We start from the raw sequence: 17,937 nt of genomic DNA on the forward strand, positions 1-17,937 counted from the left end.
CAGGCAGGCAGGCAGCTGAAAAAAACCCCCTCTGGGGTCTTTGGGGCCTTCCAGGTCTGTTGTCGCGCAGGTCGGGGGCTCCCGCACAGGCCGGGAGCTCACGCGCACGCCGCAGGGTGATCGCAGACAGGCAGGCAGGCAGGCAGCTGAAAAAAAAACCTTCCTGTCTTTTGATACAAACTCTTTTGCTAAATTATCTAGGCTGGTGTTGAATGTGCAGTCTTCCTACTTCAGCCCTCCCAAGTACCTGGGACTAAAAGCATACACTTGACTCTTGCCCTTCTCTATTGAGAGTTAAAAGTTTTTTTGTAAATTTCAGTTTATTTTCATTATTGGCTTATTTGTGTGTGTGTTTTCCATTTTTTCTAGCTGCTCCAGGACTTACAGTATGTATTATTATCACCATCTAGCTTTAGTTAGTGTTACACATCTTCATATGCGTTAGAACCTCATCTCCTCCCTTCCAATATCAAATATTTATTGTCATACATTTCCAATTTATATAATAAATCTCATAATATACTGCAATTTGTTTTTTAGATAATTATTTTTAAAGTAATTTATTTGTTTCTTGTTTTGCTTTTTAATACAAGGTCTCCGTTTGTAGTTCAAGCTAGCCTTGAACTTACAGCAATTTTTCTGCCTCATCTTCCCAAGTGCTAGGGTTACAGGGGTGTGTGCCATCCTGTCCAGCTTTTTATAGTAATTTAACAGTGAGGAAAGAAGTTTTTCATATTTACCCAAACATTACTATTTCTTGCACTTTCTAGTCCTTTATGTAAGCCTAGGTTTTCCATGTATTATAATTGTTCTTTAGCCTGAGGATTTTTTTTTAAATCTTTTTTTTTTTTTTTTTTTTTTTTTTTTTTTTTTTTTTTTTTTTTTTTTGGTGTCAGGGATCAAACTCAGGACCTTGCACTTGCAAGGCAGATGCAGTGCCACTGAGTTAAATCCCTGGCCCCTGAATCTTTTGTAATACTGGTCTTCTGGCAGTGACTTTTCTCAGCTTTTGTTTGTCTAGGACAGTCTTCATTTATTCTTCATTTGTGAAAGATACTTTTGCTGGATACAGATGAGATTTAAAAGTTCTACTTATTTCACTGCTTTAAGAATGTAATTTAATTGTTGTCTAGCTTTAATTATCTCTGACAAATAATTGGTCATTCCTAGTTTTGCTTATCAGTATGGTGATATATCTTTTCTTTTACTGCTTTATATTTTTTTGTCCTTGTAATGAGATGTTAGCTATTTGATTATGATATACCTTCTGGTTTTATGTTTATCTTGCTTATTATTTGTTGAACTTCTTATATCCATATGTTTGCAGTTCTATGAAATCTAGATAGTGTGTGAGTGTGTGTGCATGTGTATGCGTGTGTGTGTGCATGTGCTGTTGTATTTTCCTGTGGATTGAACCCAGGACTTTTGCACTGAGCTGCATCCGCAGACCTTTTTTATTTTTTACTTTGAGACAGGATCTTACTAAAACTCTAAGCTGCCTGGGCTGAGCTTGAATTTGTCATTGTGCTTCATCTTCCCAGAGTGCTGGGATTACAAGCTTTTGCCACTATACCCAGTGAAACATAGAAAATTTATCATCACCATTATTCATATTTGCTTACTGTTCCCTCTCTTCCTCTCTCTGATTCCAATCAGATGTATATTAGATGCTTTGATACTGATTGCCAAGATTCCAATTTTTTTATTTGGTTAATTTGTGTTGCTATTGTATAATTGTCAATCTTGTCTTCACTGTCTAATTATTTAACTCCATACAATGAAGTTTCCAGATATTTTCCATCTCTATGACTTTTGTTGTTTTTAAAATACATTTTTCTCTTCATTTTCCTTATTTTAAATAATTTTTGAACATTTTTATAGAGAATTTAAAATAATTTTTGTTAATTCCATCTTTTTCATTTTTATAACTTTCTGTTTACTGATTTTTCTTCTAGTTCACATTTTGCCACTTCTTCACATAACTAGTAATTTTTATTGGATACCAGACATATTTTATTATTGATTATTTGAATATGATCTTCATTATTTAAAAAATAGCTGGTTTTCTTTAAAAGGCATTTAAGTTATTGTGGTTCAGTTCATGTTCTTAGAACTTTTTAAACTTTGTTAGGTGGATCTAGAATAGGCTTTGTTCTAAATTGTGCATAGCCATCTACTGAGATACAACCTTTTGAGATCTCTTCTTTGTGCCCCAAGTATTCATTTCCAAATGGAAGAAATGTGAATGTCTGCCAGCCCCATAGTCGTAGTTCCCTTGGCTCTGTGTGTGTGTGTGTGTGTGTGTGTGTGTGTGTGAGTGTGTTACTAAAGTCTAAACTAAAGGTTTTCTCATATATGCTTGGCAAGTACTCTACCACTTGAGTTACATCCTCATAAATGTTTGGTTTTGTTTTAATTTTGATCTCACCAAGTTGGCCAGGCTGGCCTTGAATTTGAGATCTTCCTATTTCAGCTTCTTTTATTAGCTAGAATTGCAGCATGAGCCACCCATACCTGGCTTGATCCCTTGGCTTTATTATTTGCCTGGCTTCATAGAGTTTCACGCTATGCATGTTCAAATTATATTTAGATAAAAGCTCAAGAGACTGTCTCCTCTCATTTCTAGACTACTTTCTCTTCATAACTCCTTCTTCTGTATTACTCTGCCCTATGAATTTCGGCTGGCTCAGTTTCCCAAAACTTCTGTATCTGCTTCTTCAATTAAGTCAGGCTACCAAGCTCTGCTTATGCTTGTCTTCCCTGTGCCTTGACTAAAAGTTTCTTCCAGGAAGAAAAGCATTATGATTATAGAACTTATTCATTATCAAACTCCTGTATTGCTTTTTCTCCATGTTATATTTTTGTTTCATTTTCTCATTATTAATTGAGGGTAGGCAAATCCCATACTGTACTTATGGTAGAAGCAGAATCCTAATTTTTTCTTATTTGACTTTTTTATAATGGTTTTAGAAAAATTAAGAGAGGCCATATACTCCCATACCTAGTTTGCCAATTATTAACATCTTATATAAACATCTTAAAATATATATATTTGTTTTAACTAAGGAACCGATACTGATACACTGCATTAACTAAAATCTGTAGTTTATTCTAATTCCCTTAGTTTTTGCTTCATATTCATTATTGTTCTAAGATTTTGTCCAGGATATCCCATTACATATAGCTGCCATGTCTCCTGAGGCCCTTTTTGACTGTGACAGCATTTTAGACCTATTTGTGATAACCTTGGCCATTTAAGAAATAGTAGTCTAATATTTCATAGAATATTTCCAGTTTAATGTTTTTCTCATGATTGGCTGGGTTATGGCTTTTGGAGAGAAGATGCAGTAAGATAAAGAACATTTTCATTACATTATATTAAGGGTACATGGGATCAACATAACATCACTGTATTAATCTAGATCACCTGTCTGAGGTCCTTTTTCCTCTTGTGTCTTCACTGTTACTCCCCATCCACCTCCCATTTCCATTGAGTACTCTCTGGAAGGAAGTCATTGTATGTAGTTCATATGTGAATAATGCTCCATCTGCTTGAGAGAACAGTATCTACATAAATTATTTGTAATCCAGCACAAGAAATTGGTATGTTCTCCCTCGTTTATTAAATGTCACATATATGGCTCGTAATTTGGCTCAGTTTGTACTTTGGCTTATTTATTTTGTTGTTCAGTTTGTTCTAGCTTTAGCCTAGGATACTCTTTTAGTTGGTTCTTATGTCCCCTTCACATACACCCCCATCATTAGGTGTATATGTGTTTTGTGCATTTTCTTAGTTTCTGGTACTAAAAAATGCTATAGATTCATCTGTCCTAGAATCAACTATTTTTCTAATGGATTTTGGTTTCTTTTATTTTAAATGGCATTAGAAATCAAGATACAAGTGATTAGTATACTGCTATGTGGTCATTTCTTCTACGTCCACTTAACTGACAAAATAAGGAAATATATTTATATATAATTAACCTCTAAATATATACAACTATAAATGTTTTTGTATGTAGCTACTTATAATAAGCTGGTCATGAATTCATACTTATGTCTTCAACATTAATCCATTTCCACATGGATCATTCTGGTCTTAACCCCTTGTTTGTAGTACTCTACTACAGCAGTGAAAAATATGGCATTCACCATCCACCATCTAGTACTTTATTTAAACTTCAGTACTTAATTTTTCAATTCATGTTTAAAAGGTCCCTAATATATGATGTTTTAACTTACAGTAATGCAAAAGTACAATAATACATTCAGTAATACACCAATACGTAAATGCATTAATACATTTAGTATATTAATACATTTATTAATACATAAATGCATTAATACATTTAGTAGAAACCATATGTCAAGTATTAAATACTGATCTTTTTCCAGGCCACAATGACACTTTCTTGCAATGCTGAGAAGTAGCCTGGAGCCACAGTTCCCAATCTACCATATGATCATAAGGGTAGACAATTGATACTTTGTAGGGCATTGTGTTGCTGATATAAGATGTTCAGTAGGTTTGATGCAAAGCATCTGTGACTTAGGGTATTTTCAGTTTAACAATAGTTTTTTCCTACCACCTCTTTCAATTTTTTATTTCATTTATTCGTAATACAATTGGATGCATTTTGTATGGAAATCCTTTGTATGGTATATATTTTTGAATCATATACATGCAAATTACATACTGGATAAAAGATTTCTATACAAAATCTAATAATTTAAGAAACAAGAAAACAATCCAGAGCCGGGTGTGGTGGCACACTCCTGTAATCCCAGCACTTGGGAGACTGAGGCAGCAGGATCGCTGTGAGTTCGAGACCAGCCTGGGCTACATAGTGAGGTCCAGGTCAGTCTCAACTACATAGTGAGACCCTGTCTCAAAAAACCAAAAAAAAAAAAAGAAAATCCAATTTCAAAATGGGTAAAAGATAACGAACAGAAATTTCACCAAGAAGATAATACAAATGGGATATATGAATGGGAAATACAAAGTTAACACACATACACACTCATATATCATTGTTATATATATGTATATATATACATATATATGTATGTCTGTTAAAAGGGCTAAAGGTATAGGGAAAGAGGGAAGGATAGGGGATAGGAAATAAGGGAAAAGAAAAAATATGAGAAAACAAAAAAATGGAAACAGTCTTTGTAAATAGGGGAGGGGGGTGAAGGGAGGGCAGGGGTATAGGAAATGAGAACTAAGATCTGTCATGTAAAGGTACAAGATCCAAATGATAAATGTAACTGTACTGTATACTTAAAAAGTACCAATAAACTCAATGAAAATTAAAAATAAATAATATGACTAAAATTTTAAAAATACTGGCAATAGTAACTTGATGAGGATGATGATCAAAGGTAATTCTTTTTTTTTTCTTTTTTTTTAAATTAATTTTATTGGTACATTTTAGGTATTACAGTGTAATGACATTCATCATTAGAATTTGTATCTTTATGTAATCTATCTTGGGTCTTTTTTTTTCCCCATTCCCCTGCCCTCCCTTTAACCCCTCCACCCTTCCCTATTTACAAAGACTGTTTAAATTTTTTCATTTTTCAAAAGGAATTCTTATTCATTGCTGTTAGAAGTGCAGAATGGTACAGGCATTTTGCAGGTTCTTACGGAGTAAACATCATCTTACTGTATGATCCAGCAACCATGCTCTTAGTATTATGTCCACACAAAAATGCTAGTTGAATCTTTATAACATTCAGAAGATTGAAACTAGATCCCTCTCTCACCCTGTACTAAAATCAGATGAAAATGTGTCAAAAGACCTAGCTATAACACCCAAAGCTTCCAAACTGCTAGAAGAAAACATAGGGCAAACATAACACACAGGTAAAAACTTCCTGCATAGGACTCCAGTAGCAAGAGAAATAATATCAAGAGTCAGCAAATGAGACCACGTGAAATTAAAAAGGTTTTGTACAGCAAAGGAAACAACTAAAAGAGTGAAGAAACAGCCTGCCAGGGATTTAGCTCAGTGGTTCCACCATCTCACAAGTGCAAGAACCTGAGTTTGATCCCTGGTACCAAAAAAAAAGAAGGAAAAAAAAAAGCGTAAGCATGGAAGAAAAATCTACCTATCAACTGATGAATAAAGAAACTGAAGAATGAAATTGTTATTTGCAGGAAAATGGTGGAACTGGAAATTCTCACGATCAGCAAAATAAGCCTCAGAAAGTTAAACCAACACTGTTTTCTCTTATATGAGCAATTTAAAAATTAAATGAGTAAGTAAAAGACACCAGGAAACTAGAATAGAAGCTAGACTTAAAGATGGGGAAAGGGATTTGGGAAGAGTGGACAGCAATGATGCAATGATCAGAATATGTCATGTACATGTATTAACATACTAAAGTGCATTTAATTCAGTATTACTAATACACACCAGTTAAAGTAAAGGAGAAAAATCATGTGGTCATTAAAATAGATGCAGAAAACCACTTGATATCATTCAACACCAATTTATGAATTTTAAAAATGTGATTTTACCCAAAATCCCAGAAAGCTACTTTGTAAAACATTGACAAAGTGATTCTAAAATTTATATAGAAGAACAAAGAACCTAACATAGCCAACAAAATGCTGGGGGGGGAGAGGAGGAGGAGGAGGAGAAGGGGGAAGAGGTGGAGTTATACTACTTCATATCAAAACTTACCACAAAGTTAGAATAATCAAGATAGCATAGTATTAAAGATGTGACACATAGATGAATGAAACAGAATAGAAAGCCCAGAAATAAACCTACACAAATAGCCAGCCACACAGTGGCAGTTCTCAGGAGACTGGATAGTATTTCAGCAAATGATGAGACAATTGGACATTTATATGCAAAAAAAAAAAAAAACATTTTACATACAGACATTATATCTCATGTAAAAATTAACGTAAAATAAGTCATAGACAAATGTAAAATGCAGAATTGTAGAACTTCCAGAAGAAAACATGGGAGAAAATCTGTGTGACTTAAGTTTGAGAATGAGTTTTAAACACAACACCAAAAGCACAATCCATGAAAGAAAACAACTGATAAATTTTACTCTATTAAAATTAAAATCTTTAAAACACTGTTAAAAGAATGAAAAAAAGTTGCCAAGTGGAAGAAAATATGAGGTGTGATTTAAAAAATACAGTCCTGATTTGCATTTCCCTAGCTGCTAAAAATGCTGAACTTTTTTACATATATTTATTAGTCATTTGTACTTTGGAGAATTCTCTGTTCAGTTTATTTGCCCATTTCTTGATTGAACTTTTTGTTCTTTTGATGTTTTTGAGTTCTTTATATATTTAAGATACTAATCTTCTATCACAACACTAACTCACAAAGATTTTCTCCCATTCTGTAGGTTGTCTCTTCATTCTGTTGGTGCCTTTGCTGTGCAGAAACTTTTTAATTTTATATAATCCCATTTATTGATTTCTGACTATAAATTGCCTGTACTATTGGGGACCTACTCAGGAAGTCTTGGCTTATGCTTCTGGCTTCAAGTGTTTTCCTAAGTGTTTCCAGCACTTTCAAAAGTTTTGGTCGTAAACCTAGGTCTTTGATCTGTTTTCATTTTATTTTACTACAGGGCAAGAGGAATCTAATTACAGTCTTCTCTGTGCAGATATCCAATATTTTCAGCGCCATTTGTTTAAAAGACTGTCTTTTCTCTGGTGTGTTTTTACCCATCTGTCAATAATCAGATGGCTGAGGAGATGAGTTAGTCTGTGTCTTCTATTTCACTGGTCTACATGTCTGTTTTTTTGGCAGTACCACACTGTTTTGCTATGGCTTTGTAGTATAATTTGAAAGCAGGTGATATCCCCTGCTTTGGTGTTTTTGCTCAGGGATTCTTTGGCTATTCTGGGTCCTTTGTGCATCCATGTGAACTTTCTGTGAAGGCTGTTTTTAGTATTTGGATAGATTAAAAAAATCCATAGCTTTTGGTATTATGGTAATTTAAACAATATTTTCCTGATGCATAAACAGTTGGAGATCTCTTCATTTTCCTGTCTTATTCAATTTATTTCTTTGCCATTCTGAAATTTTCCTTATAGAGGACTTTTGTCTTCTTGGTTAAATTGATTCCTGTGTTTTATTTTTTGTTTGTGTGTTTTTTAAGATGCTGTGAATGAAATTGTTTTTTTGATTTCTTTCTCAGCAGGTGTTTGGTCTTTACTCTTAAAGTCTCTACTCATTTCTAGGTTTATTTGTTTTATGGCTAAAATATGATCTATTTCAAACAATTTCTGTGTGTTGCTGAAAAGAATGTGTATTATGCTGTTGTTGGATGGAATACTCTGTACATGTCTGTTAAGTTCATTTAATCTGTACTCCAGTTTATTTAGCTCTTGATTTTTTGTGGGGGAGTGGTCTGGTTGACACATCTATTTGTAAGAATGGGGTATTGAAATTCCTCACCATGATTGTATTGGGGTTTCTCTGACCCTTTTTGTCAAGTAGTATTTCTGTTAAGTAATTGGGTGTGTCAACATTCAGTACATGTTTATTTACAATTGTTATTTCTTTTTAAAAAATTTATTAGTACATTTTTTCAGTGCTAAATGATTACATTCATCATGGGGAGTGGATACATGTATATAATACAACTCAATTCTTTTTGCTTCTCTTTCCCTTTCCCACCCTCCATCTTTGGTCCCCTTCCTGTTTGTGAAATATCTGTCTTGTTATTTTTTTTTTCTCTTAAATTCTTTGGTACATTTTAAGTATACAATACATTTACATCCATCATTGGAAACTTGTACCTTTACATGATGTATCTTGGTTCTTATTTTTTTCCCCATTCCCCTGCCCTCCCTTCAACCCCTTCACTCCTCCCTATTTACAGAGACTTTGTTTCCATTTTTTTCTTTTCTCATATTATAAAATGGAGTACTGCTCAGCCAAAATAATAAGAAATTAGAGACACAGCTAAATGGATGCACATTGAGGACATACTCTTCAGTGTAATAAATAGTACACAAGTGTAAATACTGAATAGTTTCTCTGATATGAAAAACTGAAAATGTAAATAAGGATTAAAATGAATAATTCATAATGTGAAATAGGAAGAAAAGATCCAAAGGGATAGGGGAAGTGGGAGGGTTAGGGGAAAGGAAAGACGGGAAATGAAAAAATATGAGAATATGATTTTTACTTCTTGGTGAACTGTTCCATTTATCAGTATGTAGTGGCCTGCTTTGTCTTTCTGGCTAATTGTACTTTGAAGTGTACTTTTGGAGCGATATGAGTATAGTTGCTCCTGCTTGCTTTTTTTTTTTGATCTGTGTACAGCTTTGCAACAGATATGTTTCTTGCAGTAAACATATAGTTGGGTCCTTTTTTTTTTTTAATTCAATTTGCCAGTCTATGTCCTTTAATTGGAGAATTATGACCATTTACATTGATTTACTATTGAAATGTTTGTAGAAGTTTCTGACATTTTGTTGTTTTTCTAGTGTTTGATTCACTACTTAATTTTCATTCATTTTCTTTTCCAATGTGATTTTTCTTTGCCAGTGTTGTGGCTGTGATTGGCCTCTTCCTCACTGTTAAGCATTATGCTAAGTGTTTTGTACAATGCTAGCCTAGTGGTCATGAGTTTTTTCACTTTAAACTTATTTGGCAAACCTTTATTTCTCCTTCAATATTGAAAGATAGATTCAAAGAATATGTTCACTTAATTGGGCAATTATTTTCTTTCAGATCTTGAATTACATCATTCCAAGCTTTCCTGGCCTTTAGAATTTCTGTTGAGAGATCTTATATTGTTCTCAGGGGTGTGCCATCAGAATAACAAGTGATTTGGTGTTTCTCTCTGTTTTTAATATTCTTTCATTCATCTGAATTTTTGGGAACTGAACTGTATTATGTTGTGTAGAGGCTCTTTTCTGTTTATACTTATTTAGAGTTTCAAATGCCTCCAATGCCAGGGTGTCTACCTCATTGTCCAGTTTTGGAAAGTTTGCTGCTTTAATTTTGGTGAATAGGTTTTCTGTACTGTTGGCCTTGTAGCTTTTCACACTGCTTTAAGCCAATGAGTCTTAAATTTGTTTTTTTACAGTTGTCCAGTAGCTCTTAAATGATCTTTTCATTGCTTCTAATTCTCTGTAAATGTCAAGGTTCATTCAGATCTATAAACAGCCAGGTGTTTCATCATCTTCCTCAGTGAATTACTTTAAACTTTGCTGAAAAGCAATTGTGTGTGTGTGTGTGTGTGTGTGTGTGTGTGTGTGTCTGTGTGTCTGTGTGGACTCTCCATCTAGTTCTAGTGACCTATATGACTATTCCTTGTCAATATCACATTATATTGATGACTCTTGCTTTCTAGTCAGTGACATACAATGCGGATGCTTAAAATCATGCCTTCAAATTTTTTCTTCTATTTGATAGTTGTTTGGGCTATTATGGGTCCTTTGAATTGCCATATACATTTTTAGAATCAGTCCATGAATTGCTACTAAAATAACTTGATCAAGGTTGTATTGAGTGTTCAAGTACAAGAGCACAGTTTTGCTCTCCATTAGATCTTTTTTTTTTTTTTTGTACCAGGGTTCAAACTCAGTCCATGAGATCTTTTTAAATTTATCTCAGTGATATTTTATAGTTTTAGTATAAAAGTTTTGCACACTTTGTGATACATTGTCCTTGTGACCTTTTGATAATAGTGTAAATGAATTTTTCCTTCATTTTTTAATTGTTCATGATTATCTTTGGATGATGGTTGAATATATTATTGAACTTTTGTAGAAATAATTTTATACTCTGTAGAATGCTATTTTAGAGCAAACAGGACTTCCTTTTGCTGGTGAATGGCAGACTAGATGTTGATTGATTTGTTCTTGTCAGGGATTGAGTTGATTTCAAAGCTGGTCTTTAGTCTGATCATGATCTGTGTCCTGTTCAGTCTTCATCCTTGGAGGTGACCTTCCGGAGTCCAACTCAAATTCTGGGTTACCCACCAAAACTCCTCCTTGCTCTAATCTTTGGCCCTCTGTGCCTATGAAGATTGTCAGAAGTTTCCTCAGAAGTTTCTCAACCCTCTCAACCATTGCTTTTGCTTTCAGATAGTGAAAAAAATTACTTCAGGTGCTTGCGTCTCCTCTTATAACTTGTCTAACCAGCCTGATAGTGTTCTGATGCCTTCAAATCATGTTTTCTTTCCTATATGGTTCCCAAACACTTTTCTTTGCAAACAGTTTGGCTCACAAACAAGCATTTGGCAAAATTTTGGTTTTGTTTGCAAATTCGGCTTTGGGTGACAAATACAACCATGGCCATCTTTCCCACACAAACAGAAATGTGGTCATCTTTTCCAAAATCATGGAACAAATTAAGTTCATGAACCAAGGTACCAAGCTGTGTGTGTATATGTGTGTGTATGTATGAATATAAAATATATATAAACATCTTTCCTACCTGTTTTCAGCAGGAAGGTTGGTCTGAGATAACCTAGTAAGCCACTGCTAGAACTATCTTTCTTTTCTCCTTTTTCACTCTTGAATCTCGTCCTCCTTTGGACTATAACAGTATTCTGTATATCTCATTTACTGCTGTATTCCCAAGACCTAGAATAATGCCTAGGACAGAATAGAAGTCAACAGATATTTGTTGGATTAAAGAATGAATGAATGAACATTTTATTTGAGAAAGAATAGAAATTGAAAAGAAAAATCTCTCTTGTCATTGTCTCAGACCCAAGGAATTATCCTTTCCTGAGTACAATTAGAGTTCTGAACTGGAACTTGAAATTCTTCATTGTAGTCTTTTTTAATGTTTTGAAAATTTTAATTTTCAAATAATATTTGTAATTTCTTTCTCATTGCTATTTCCTCAACATGTTAAGTAACATCTTTGGTCTTTATTTTTCCATTTGTGATATATTAGTCTCTTAGTAATAGAAATAGTTTTAATTGTTATTATTAAAATTACAGAGACCTCAGAAAAAATAAGGACATTTGAATTAATGTTTTCAACAAACAAAATACTTAGGCATAGTATTTTATTTTCACTGGTTAGATTATTATAACATTTTATTTTCACTGGTTGGATTATTATAGTATTTTGTTACAATAATTCAACCAGTGAAAATAAACAAGACAAATAGATTTTTATGTTTTAAGAGGTAAAGATGAACAGTTCATTAAAATCATATTTTGCATAACATATTTACTTGTGTTTTCTTCATTTAGGGCCATTTTAAGTGCCAGATCTACTTACTTTGCTGCAATGCTGAGTGGCTGTTGGGCTGAAACCTCCCAAGAGTACATTACTCTTCAAGGGTGAGCATAATTTTTAAAAGGCAACCTGACTACAAGTGATTGCAAATAATACTTCATATAAAGCACTTTTTAATGAATCTGATTTTATGTTCAGGGAAATGTTTCATGTTTAGTAGAATTCAACAAAGCACACTTTCTGAAGTAAGAGGCATTAGGGAACGGTTAGTAGCAGAGATTGTATATTCATATGCTCAAACTTCTGTAACAAAATACCCAAATTGGGTGGCTTAAACAATAGAAGCTGTTTTCTCAGTCCTGGAAAGTCCAAGATCAAGATGTCAACATGGCTGGTGTTGATCAACATGGCTGGTATTAGGATGCAAACAGCTGCTTTCTCACTGTGTGCTCACATGACTTTGATGTTGTGTGTGTGTATTCGAGAGAGCTCACTGGCTCTCTTATAAACCCTAATCCTGTCCACTCTAGTCTCCATGCCATGATCTCATTTAAACTTTATTTTTCAAAGGTCTCATCTCCAAATAGAGCCATACCAGTGGTTAGGGGCTCACTGTATTAATTTGGGGAGGACACATTCAGTCCATAATAGGTAGTTGCTGGTTATGGAAGTTTTTTAAATGCCAGACTAAAGAGTTTTATTATCCTGTGAATAAAAGGTATATAGAGATAGATCTTTTGGTAAAATTTTATCATTAAAAACTACTTGAAAGATACATGTATCCTACTGATGAGATCTCTTCCATTATGATGTATTTAAAATATATACTGAATATAGGAATGGCAATGCCAGCAGAAGCCAAAGCTCTTGATGTGCCAGTCCTAAGGATAATCCCTTTCGTGTAATTTTGGAAACTTTTCCAAGAGCTCTGTTTCATCTATTTTAAATATTTTAAAAACTTTCAATCCACTTTTACTAAAACCAAATTTAGTAAAAATTAAATAAAGTAATAACACTAGTTGGTCTCTGCACGCATCTTTTTGCTGTTCATTTAGAATGACATAATTCTGGGTAGTGAAACAAAGGTCAAAAGAATTGTATGATTATGGGATTTTATTCCTCTGCAGAAGAAAGTAATTTATAGAGAACACATATCTCTGATGTTTTTCCTGGAGAAAAGTGTTAGTTTCTTGTAGGTTAGTGCCAGTTTTAGTTATCTGATACCTATAATATACATCTTTGTTTATCTCTCTGAAAAGATTCTACCCTGAGTAGTAATAATGCCTGACAATAATATTTTATATTTTCTGTTTCATGGGCCAGGGATTTAGCCACTGCCTGCCTTGCAAGCCCAAGGTCCCAAGTTCAATCCCTGGTACAAAGAAATATATATTTTTTTTCTGTTTCTTCTCCATTTACTATACTCCTTAATTTAGAATCAATCTTTGAGATAGAGAAGGTATATTCACATATTACAGATAACTAAAATAAGATTAGTTAATAATAATAAGATTGTTCTCCAGTAAAAAAAGGCTTATGTTGAATGTAATCACATTTAGATTAATTCATGGTTCATTCCACCATAGTCACTGAAGAAATTAGAAAGTTTCTTATTGGCATGTGCTCTTGAACTATCTCAGATATTTCTTCGTTGACTTTTTTTTTAAGCTCAGAATGCTTTTTCTATTGTTTAAATCAGTGATTCTCAAGCTTTACCCCATAGAATCCTCAATTTATTTTTAGGTATGTTAGGGAACATACGGTTTGAGATTTGGGATTTAAGCAGAAAGCCATTTAGAAATGAATGCCTTTTAATTTTTGTCTGTTTTACCTACTTCAAGATGACCTCTAAGCTTAGCTATAGAAATAAAGGCAAGGGGAGTTCCTTTTCTTAATCTTCCTGAATCAGTGCTCATGAACTGATCAGATTAAACTTCCACATGCTCAGACTTTTAAATATGAGGTATGTTTATTAGGAGCAGGTCAATGAACAAGAAATAGTGGTATCAACTGCTGGTCCCTACCTTCTTCTTTTTTTTTTTTTTTTTTTAGGACATAATGATTTCATTCACTGTAGGGAATTGGTACATATATAACATATTCCAATTCTTTTTCCCCTTTCCCTCCCCCTTTTATTTTGCCAGGATCAGATTCATTTATTTATAAAACCCTATAAAGTGAATTATCATATATACAGATTGAAAACCAGACTACTAGGCCAAAGAACATATAAAACATGTGAGATAATTGTCCTCAGTCAAGGTACACTTTTAGACACAGCCTGCACTGGATTACCCTATCGTTTTTTCCCTCTCTGTCTTTATTTGTCTCTGATATTTTATTTCATACTTTATATATATTTATTTGAGCTTATTCTGTTTTCCTGATGTGTGAATTCACTGCTATGAACTTCCCACTTCTGGTGTATCATGCTGGCATTATCGTTTGAGTGTAGAAACTAATTTTTCTGTAATCTATGAGTTATTGATTATTCAAAAGGTTATTATTTAATTTCTGTGTGTTTGCATAGTTTCTGTTCTTTCTTTTGCCGTTGATTTCTAGTTTCAGGACACTGTGGTCTGATAATATGCATGGGATAATTTTGAATTTTTTGCATTTTCTTAAACTTGTTTTATTGGTTAATATGTGGTCTTTTTCGGAGAAAGTTCTGCTGAGAAGAATGTATATACAGTTGTTGGATAGAACACTCTTTAGATATCTGTTAAGTCCATTTGTTTGAAGGTTAGAGTCAACTCATATTTCTTTGTTTATTTTTTTGTCTAGTTAATCTGTCCATTTGTGACAGTGGAGTATTAAGGTCACCCATTGCAATTGTATTGACATTTATCTGATATTTTATGTACATTAGTGTTTGTTTTATGAAGTTGGGTACACCAGTATTTGGTGCATATGTTTATAATTGTTAACTCTTACTTTGAATTGTTCCCTTAACCAACATTAGTGACCTCCTTTGTCTCTTCTGATCAGTCTTAGCTTGAAATCCCCTTTGTCTGAATTAGGATAACAACTTCTGCTTTTATTCAGATTGACTTACAGCTAATATGTACTGCATTTATATTTCTGCTAATGGTAAAAAAAGAATCTAACAGTGATTATACAGAGTTACTATCAAAAGATTAACAAAGTTTTATGGCTGTACTATTAAAGATTTAAGATTTAGAAACGGGGGATACAAAAGGAAAATGCTGAAACATTGAACTCTGTGATATAAAAAGGAAGCACGAGAGTGGTACAAAGGATCTTATTGGGAAGTATAAAGATGTCTGTAGAATTAAGTAAAGGTAGGACAAAAAACTGACAGGAAATAGAAGGTAAAAGAAAAAGGGGAGAAAAAAGGGGAGAAAGGAGTGAAAGTAAAAGATAAGTAAGGGAAGAAAATTTAAAAAGTAGGACAGGGAAAAATAAAGAAATAAAAGAAAAAAGAGATTAGAAGCAAGGCTGAAAGACAAAGGAAGATTCCCCAAGTCCCAGGAAACTGTTGAAGAATACAGGAGGGAAGAGAAGAAGGAGAAAGAAGAGAACAAAACTAAAAACAGTGCTCGCACTCACATAAAGCAGAAATAGTTTTTAAGAAACACAAATGAAACAACAAAAAGAAAAAGAAAAAAGAGAAGGAGGAGCAGGAAGGGGAGGAGGGGGAGAGGAGGAGGAAATTTCTCTGTAACTTCAAGCCTGTGGTTATCTCCCTGAGTCTGCTATTTTGTGGCCGTGTTCAAGACGGGTCCCTGCTCTCAGTGGTAGACAAAGAAGGCAGTCAGAGCCCAGGTCCATGCTGGATAATCGTCAGCAAGCTGCCAGTAGAATTAGGGTTTAGGCTAATTCTGGATGTGGGGTATAGCCTGAGTCATTTAGCTTATTACCCTGGGGTGTCTCTTGCCTGCCTAACCATGGCTTCCTGACCACAGATGTCTGCCATGGCTGTCCCTTACCCAGTTGGTGTAGGAATATAACACAGAGCTCTGAGATAAAGCCAACCCATGGCTGCTGAGTCCTGGGTTCAGTCGGACCCTCCCTAAAATGACGTCCAACAAAGTACGCTCTCCAGGGGATATGGCAGGTACTTGGGCTGGAGTCACTCATCACACAATCCACTGGTCGGTTCTACTGGTGTGTTTCTCCCTGAAGACCTCTGGAGTCACCTGCCTTCACTATGTCTGTAAATTTGTTCTTCCTCGTGAGCCACACACAAACTGGGAGCTGGAAAGAACATGCAAGTTGCCCTTTCCTTCTTCTTCATTGTGTGCTGTCTCTTCAATTTTCCTGTAGGCTCCAGTTTTCCCATGAGATCCTTCCTGGGTTCCAGAGATCCACCTTCCTCTTTCTTTTTTTCCCCTGCTATTTTAGTGTCTAGATTCCAAATCTTGGAGAGGCTGATTTGTTGCTGCTTACTGCTCTCATCTTCCAGAAGTCCCTCTCTATCTTATCTGTACTCGTCCATCATTAATTTATAATGAAGGTAGTAGATAAATTTTTCCTCTTATAGTATAACTTGACTACTGCTAACCAATTTTAGTAGATTGTTCACGGTAAGCTAAATAGAAGTAACTAAATTAGTTTCAAAGTGTCATCCAAGTAAGCAAGCCGTATATTGTACTATTGCCACCCATGATCAGGTCCACCCTCTTACAGTATTTTCCCTTCACTTTTGTGTTAAAACAAGGCTCTATTTCTTACTGTGTTGTCATGTATGGAACCCCTATATTGACAGTGGAGACTCACTGCTAATTGATTTACTCCTAATACTAAGACACTGAAAATGAGATCCCTTTTCTTTTCTCTCCCTCTCCCCCGAGTACTGGGGACTGAACCCAGGCCCTTCACATTGAGCTACATCTCCAGCCCATTGCTTGCTTTCTTGCTTGATTGACTTTTGAGACAGGATCTTGCTGAGTTGCTCAATGTTTAGGTTGGGCTCCATCTGGTGATCCTCCTCCTGTCTCAGCCTCCTAGAGTGCTGGGATTACAGGCCTGAAGCACTACATCCAGTTGATACATTTCTTTTTTACTCAACTCCTTTATCTTGCTTGATAAAATAAGGTTTCATAACATTAAAGGGAAAGGTAAAACTACCTCCTGATGGATAGTGCCTGTATACTTTATTATTATCACCTGAATGCTATATGTTTTTCTTTTACCTGTTGTATTATATATCAAATTAACTGTCTCAAATTGCTAACTAAAATTGTATTAGTATTATGGTTTATAAAGCTGTTGGAAGATGAAGGGGATTAAAGAATTTTACTTTTCAAAAAAACTACATTTTTATAAATTTTTATAACAAGATAGTCTATAAAGTAAATGTCATTTTCCCATCAGCATATTATAAACTTAAATAGATGTTTCTATGGGGAATGTGGTATAATAGATCATGAGCTTTGGTGTCCTTACAGGAAGCACTATATGTAGTCCTAACTTAATTCTTGAGGGATTTTCTATAATACTTTAGGGATATTCCTTAACTTTGCTAAGCTTCCTAAGGTTGAAAGGATTATGTGAGATGTAGTTTGGAAAAGAAATCCTAGCATAGTACTTGGTACATAGTATGTAGTGCTCATTAATATTGGTCCTTTTCATTCTGTAAATGGCATTGTTTTCATTTTTCTGAAGAGAAAAAAGTTCAAGTGAGAGCCATTCCCAATACCAGAACAGCAGTGCCTGCTTTGCCTGATTAGCAGCTTCTTTTGGAACTGGGTAGCTGTTACTATGCAGGATATATATATAT

At 34.4% G+C, this 17,937-nt stretch overlaps 1 protein-coding gene across 1 annotated transcript in view; it reads left to right on the top strand.

Moving 5' to 3' along the window:
- The window catches only part of Btbd8 (BTB domain containing 8), a 91,211-nt gene that overhangs the window by 32,939 nt on the left and 40,335 nt on the right, over positions 1–17,937 (top strand). Inside the window, exon 5 of the mRNA XM_010644931.2 lies at positions 12,209–12,298. Coding sequence (XP_010643233.1) covers positions 12,209–12,298 — 90 coding nt within the window. The remainder of the gene's footprint in view (positions 1–12,208; positions 12,299–17,937) is intronic.

The sequence above is a fragment of the Fukomys damarensis genome, unplaced genomic scaffold (genome assembly GCF_012274545.1).
Source record: "Fukomys damarensis isolate Sample0158 unplaced genomic scaffold, DMR_v1.0_HiC HiC_scaffold_33, whole genome shotgun sequence".
NCBI lineage: Eukaryota > Metazoa > Chordata > Mammalia > Rodentia > Bathyergidae > Fukomys > Fukomys damarensis.